Here is a 6,400-nt window from a genome sequence, read left to right on the forward strand (position 1 = left end):
AATATGGATATATATATCAAATGAACTTGGATATACCTACACACATATTCAAATGTAACTTATATAACCACACATAAATATGTATAGATATAAAACTTTAGATATTTATTTAAGATGTAGTTACATACATATTGATATTTGAAGTGAGAAATATTGGCAAGCAATATAGAAATAAGTAAAATTTCCTTTGTCTCATGGTTTGTATACATTTTATCAGGAAATTAGAGGAGATCCATAGAAAAGCAATTAGAATGGGGTAATTTGGTAGGGAGTTAGCATGAAATACAATGAATATACTCAAACCAGTAGCTTTCTCAGGGATAATTATCTTTTATTTTTAAAATATGAAAGAATAAAGTACTTCACATATACATTGTTAAAGGTGTTGAATAATTCTTTAAGTTGGAATGAACATAATTCTTCAAATGTCCACCCAGGACACCCAGCTCCCCTTGACAGGACCTGACCCTCTGTGCCCAGCGTCATCACGGCGAGCATCTCCTCACTCACCAGCCTTGGAGTCGGACTTGTTTAGTGGTGGGCCGAGGGTCTCAGCTGCTCCTGAGAATCAAAACAGAGGAGAAGAGACATATTCAGAAGTAACTTATATAACAAATTCTATATAAGGCTATATAACCTCCCTGTCAAGGAGAGGTGGGGGTCTTGGGTAGACATTTAAAGAATTATGTTCATCTAATTTAAAGAATTATTCAACACCTTCGACAACTTATAAGTGAAGTATTTGATTCCTTTATATTTTTTAAACAAGAGATAAGTACCCATGAGAAAGCTACTGGTTTGGGTATATTCATTGCATTTCATATTAACTCATTACCAAATTGCCCTCTTCTAATTTAAATTTAAATTAACAATTTTAAAGCATCTCTTTTTCCTATAAAAGAGGTTTAGTTCGATGTTAGAATCATCCAGTGATTGGACAAGATTGGACATGAACCCACCCCGGCCCAGGGCTGAGCTGCACTGTAGCCCCCGCTGACCTCCCCCGGGTTTCACATGCCACAGGGAGCCGCCCGGTCAGTTTCCCTCGGGCCATTGTGCTTTAAAACATCCAAACACAGCCGGGCGCGGTGGCTCACGCCTGTAATCCCAGCACTTTGGGAGGCCAAGGCGGGCAGATCACAAGGTCAGGAGATCGAGACCATCATGGTTAACACGGTGAAACCCTGTCTCTACTAAAAATATAAAAAATTAGCCGGGCGTGGTGGCGGGCGCCTGTAGTCCCAGCTACGCGGGAGGCTGAGGCAGGAGAATGGCGTGAACCCGGGAGGCGGAGCTTGCAGTAAGCCGAGATCGCACCACTGCACTCCAGCCTGGGTGACAGAGCGAGACTCCGTCTCAAAAAAAAAAAAACCAACAAAACAAAACAAAACAGAACAAAAAACCATCCAAACACTTCTGAAGTTCATTAAGGAAACCTCAATTTTTAATATGTAGGGGAGGAAGACTTGACATTAATGAAAATGGATGTCTACATTGAATATACAAATTAAATCAAGGCCCAATGAAAGGAGAAGTAGAATTAATTATTTTTAAATAATAGATTCATTAACAAATAAAAATTATAAATTAATATATTCAAGTATTTCTTTAAAAGGTTTAGAAAAGAAGACAGTAACAATGGGCAAGTGCGTACAGAAAACGCAGAGTAGAAATGCTCCTTAACTCGTCCAGGGAGCAGGTGCATGGCCCCTTCTTAGTCTTGGGATGCCCTGAGCACAGAGGCCTCCAGGTGAGCACAGGAGGGGTGGTGTGAGGGGCACCCACAGCTGGGGTGCTTCTCTCTAAAGGAGCACATCTGGGACGGACTCCAGCCTCATCACAGTCAGATCCCACCAAGGTCCAAGTAGCCTCCTCTCCTGTCTTGAGATGGCCCAGGAGCCCCGCATGTGTGGATGAGGGGCTCTTGGAAATGAGAAATAAGAGCTGCCAAGGGAGCGTCCATCTATCCTCTCTCCATCTCGCCTGCCTCTCTTCTTCCTCCATCAGCCCCAGCATCTTCCCTGTGTTCAAGTCTGGCTGGACCCCAAATCCTCCCCACCCAGCCTGTTCTCCTTCCTCTACTCATCACACATCCCACAGGACAAAGTCGGGGACTGCGGTCATGCAGAGCTGTGCCAGGTGTTGCTTTTGGTAGAAAATTGGAGAGATTTTGTTTTTTTCAAGAAAGACAGGAGATTCTAAAACAGTGGGGCTTTGTAAACCTTTGTTGTTTCAAAATATTGTGGCTTTGTCTTACTAAGCTGAGATTCCAGGAGGGATGAGTGAAACTGCATGCACCTGCCCCCATCTCTGTTGGCTTTTTAACGCTTACAAGTCTCAGTTATTTGAAGAATCAGGACAGGGCCAGAGATGGCTGGAGATGGGAGCAGGTCTAGGATGAGCCACATCCCAGATGCCCCAGAAGGTCAGAAATGAAGGGGCTTTGGGACAGTCACATCAAGGCAGCTCCCCGTTATTCAGATGGGGAGTCCAGGGTGCAAGGGGAACGGTCTTTTTCAGAAGTTCCACCTCCCAAGGAGAGGCTGAGCCATCACAGACCCAGCCCCACCTCCCCGGGCTCCTCCCACCTGACTCTTAGACCAAGCACCTGCCTGTGATGTCCCCTGTCCCTGGCTCCCCCATGAGAGGTGACGGCTCCTGGGAATCCTGCTCAGGGAGGGGGAAAGACCCTGCTGCTCCACTCAACAATGCTGAACCTCAGACACGTCCCTCCCCTCTGAACACCACGGAGGGAACAGCTGCCCCACCCCTGGAGCACCAGGAAGCCACGCAGACCACACCCTTACTGTCCACCCTCCCCTCTGCTGCCCTGGAAATCAGACTCTGAATATTGGAGGTAGCATTGAGATGAGTCTAGAAAATTCTCTTGAGCTGGGAGTGGCTGGTTTTTTTTGTCACCCATGGGGTCAGGACTTAGGGGTTGGGACCCAGAGGCTCCGATTCTGAGGTGGAGACATCAGGAGGGGAGCGGGTGGGGCCTCCGTCTTCCACCCTCAGTCCAGTCTCGTCTCCTTTGAGGTTCACCCCTCCTCCGCCCCGCCGTCTCCTCCCTGACCTCCCTGCTCTTTACTCTACTGGGACTTCAGGGGTGGAAGCCAGGGGTGGGAGATCTCCATCTATTTCTACCCTCTCATGGGCTGGACCCTCCCCTGCAGACCCTCCCCCTTCACTCCCCTCATTCATTATTGTCCCAGAGTTCTGCTGGGGGTAGGGCCTGAGCTGAGCCTTTGAGCTCGGAGAGGACAGGGTCAGGGCCCTCACCTGAGACCATGAGCTCCAGGGGGCCACTGGGGTGAGTCAGCAGGTAGGGGTTGGAGCTGATTGAGCCGTAGCACCTGTAGGTCCCCGCGTGGGCCGAGGTCACAGGACTTATGGGGAATTCAGCCTGGTACTTATGAGATTGGCACTTTGATTTTAGACGCAGCGGAGGATCAGCTGTCCCTTCCTTGGTCAGAAGGAAAGTGTGCATCCATCCCTGTGACTGACACAGCAGGGTCACATTCTCTCCTGAGGTCACTGTGGGGCCCGGCCTCACAGAGAGGGAGGGTCTGGCACGGATCTGTCCTAGAGAGAAGAAGGATGGGTGAGGGGCTGCCCCACCTTGTTCTGAGCTGAGACCTCCCCAGGCCTCTCCCTGGGACCCTCAGTCTCTCTGTCTCTGTGTTCTCTGAGTCTCCCCTCCCTGCCCACCCCTGTCTCTGTCTCTCCCTCCCTTAGGACCCCCACCCCTCATCCCGGCCATCACCACCTGGGCTACCCCGGCAGGTCCTGTGCAGAGCCTGGGTCCCTGACTGAACCCGCTGGGCTCCTCACCTGCGATCAGGATGTCCAGGGGGTCACTGGGGGCCGACCACTCAGAGGAGAGGTTGTGTGCGCCGGAGCATCTGTACTGGCCCCCGTAGGAGCGGCTGACAGGGCCCAGGGTGAAGTTGGCCTGGGAGATCCCAGCCTGGGGCTGCCAGCCAGGGCGCTGGAGGAAGTCACGCCCCCACTCCTTGTACAGAGCGAATCTGTCATAGCCGGCATCAGAGCCACACTGGAGGGTCAGCTTCTCCCCAGGGGCCACGACAGGACCCGGCTGCACTGAGAGTGATGGCTTCTTGGAAACACCTGGGAAAAGGTGGTCATGGTTTCCAGGAGCCGACCCTCAGGCTTCCTCACAAATCCTCCGTGGGCCTCATCACTGCTGATCTTCCTGTGTCTCTGGCCCCAGGAGCCCTGAGCCCTCTCGCCCCAACATCATCCCACCTGGAGCTGCCCTGAGACGCGGCTCCTCCCCACCTGCCTGGAGACTCAGGGAAACTCAGGGAACTCCAGACAATGCTGTGAATTTCTCACCTGGGACCAGGAGCTCCAGGAGATCACTGGGTAAAGACCACACATAGGGAGAGTGCGAGTCATAACCATAGCACCTGTACGACCATCTGCGACTCGGGCTCACGGGGCCCACGGAGAAGATGGCCCAGGACGACCCATGGTTACGGGGCTGAGAGTTCAGGCATTGTGGGTGTTCATCTTCTCCTTCCTTACACAGAATGAAGCCGTCAAATGCCAGCTGTGAGACACACTGGAGGGTCACATTCCCTCCTGAGGTCACCACAGGGCTGGGCAGAGCTGAGAGGGTGGGTTTGCTGTAGAATCCTAGGAGAGAAGGAGGCACCGTGTTAAATGGGGCTCAGACCTCTCGCGTCATCCCCAGGGCTGGGTTGTGAGAGGGAGATGCCCCTGAGAGCCGACCCCCTTCCTGAGGGCAGAGCCTGGGGCTGGGACCCCTGAGTGTCCTTTCACTTGTCACCACCAGCTTCAGGGGGTCACTGCTCTCTGACCGGCCTGCAGTGTGGCTACCATAGATACAGCGATAATGCCCTGCATGTTCCAAGTTGATGGACGGGATGGGGGCTGCCTTTCTTCACAAGACCCTGTGGGATCCGTGTAATCCAGGGTGCTGTTTTCTTTTCTCTATATAGACAGTACTCCTGGACCTCCAGGCTCCCCTGACACCTGAGGGTCATGGGACTCCCCTGGGTGATCACAGAGCCTGGCTCAGCCCAGAGGGTGGGCTTGGGGAGGATCCCTGGAAGGAAATCAGAGTTCAGATTCTAAGTCATTTCCCACCCAACAGAGCTCAGCTCTCAGCCTCAGGACCCTGCAGACACCCCCATCAGTCAGCCCTGAACTGCTATTCCCCGTCCCCAGCTGCACAGGGGTGGCTCCTTGTCCCCAGTGAGGAGGAGGGACCTGGGACAGCTGGGGACAGACTCACCTGCCTGCACGTGGGTCCTGGGGTCCAGACTCAGCCCTGGAAGAGAGTTCCCTGTGAGGGATTTGCCCCTAAAGTCTGAGCAGATCCTCCCCTCCTTGGGATCTTTGTGAGCCCCTGGGGTCTCCTTAGGGACAAGAGTTTGGCTGTGGGGTGAGGTCCCTTCTAGGTTAGAAGCTCCCCTCCCTCTTCAAATCTCACCGAGACAGATCAGGACCACGAGGATGGGTGTCATGGCGTCTCCTCCCACTGCCCTGCTCTGCAGATGGATGAGCCCTCGGTGTTGGCAGGACAGAGAGACACACAGGGTGTGGACACTCAGAGGCTGGGTCCTTCTTCTCATGGGGTTTTGTCATCTGCAGCCACACAGGAAGTGGAACTGCCCTCCCAGGAGCCTGGCTCTCTTTCCTTTAGGGTTGAGGTGGGGGAGGGCCCAACCCCTCTATAGACATTTCAGACAGAAATGGGGTCTTTCCCGACCCCCAGCCACTGTGTGTCTGGCTTGCCTTCATCCCACTAAGACCTGGGATGTAGCAGAAAAAAGAACCAGTGCCTTCCTGAGTCATCCCCTTTCAGGTGAGGGTGACCTCCTCCCTCTCACAGCCTCCCCCAAGGTCTCCCTCCCTCCTTCAGCCTGTCCATCAGCTCAGCGTTGTGGGATCCTTACCATGGCAGTCGTCCCTCCAGCCCTGGAGATCCTTCAGGGAAGATGCAGGTCCACGCTGCAGGGTAGACTCAGATCAGCAGAGACGCACCTGACACCTGGCTGTGCAGCCCAGGCTGAGCTGCATGTGGCAGTGAGAACAGAGGAGAAATGCAGGGACTAAAGAGAGGAAGTCATGACCCTCTTTGTGGCCCTGGACTATAGGTTTTCTTTCTAATCAATAGTAATCCCCTCCCCTTTTTTTTTTTAACTTCCCTTTTTTTTTTTTTTTTTTTTTTTTGGCTACAGCGTCCGCCCCTGACATCCCTGGGAACAAACCTCTGAGTCTTTCCTGCCTCCTCGGTGCCCGTTGTGTCCTTGGCCATCCCTCTGCACCTCAATCCCTGTTCAACGTTTCGGGAACAATGACTTATGTTTGAGCTTTGATTTGGGGAGTGGGGGAAGGAGCTGATATT

General features: G+C 52.5%; 1 protein-coding gene across 1 annotated transcript; it reads right to left on the reverse strand.

Annotated features, from left to right (window-relative positions):
* Positions 1–310: 310 nt before the first annotated feature.
* On the reverse strand, positions 311–6,150 carry LOC100459988 (leukocyte immunoglobulin-like receptor subfamily A member 3). The gene is given in 9 exon segments (XM_024237750.3): positions 311–561; positions 3,283–3,585; positions 3,835–4,131; positions 4,360–4,662; positions 4,810–4,919; positions 4,921–5,095; positions 5,285–5,320; positions 5,483–5,689; positions 5,949–6,150. Coding segments are annotated over 8 exon segments (1,425 nt in total). The 5' UTR covers positions 5,625–5,689; positions 5,949–6,150; the 3' UTR covers positions 311–502.
* Positions 6,151–6,400: the final 250 nt, after the last annotated feature.

Source organism: Pongo abelii, chromosome 20, assembly GCF_028885655.2.
Source record: "Pongo abelii isolate AG06213 chromosome 20, NHGRI_mPonAbe1-v2.0_pri, whole genome shotgun sequence".
NCBI lineage: Eukaryota > Metazoa > Chordata > Mammalia > Primates > Hominidae > Pongo > Pongo abelii.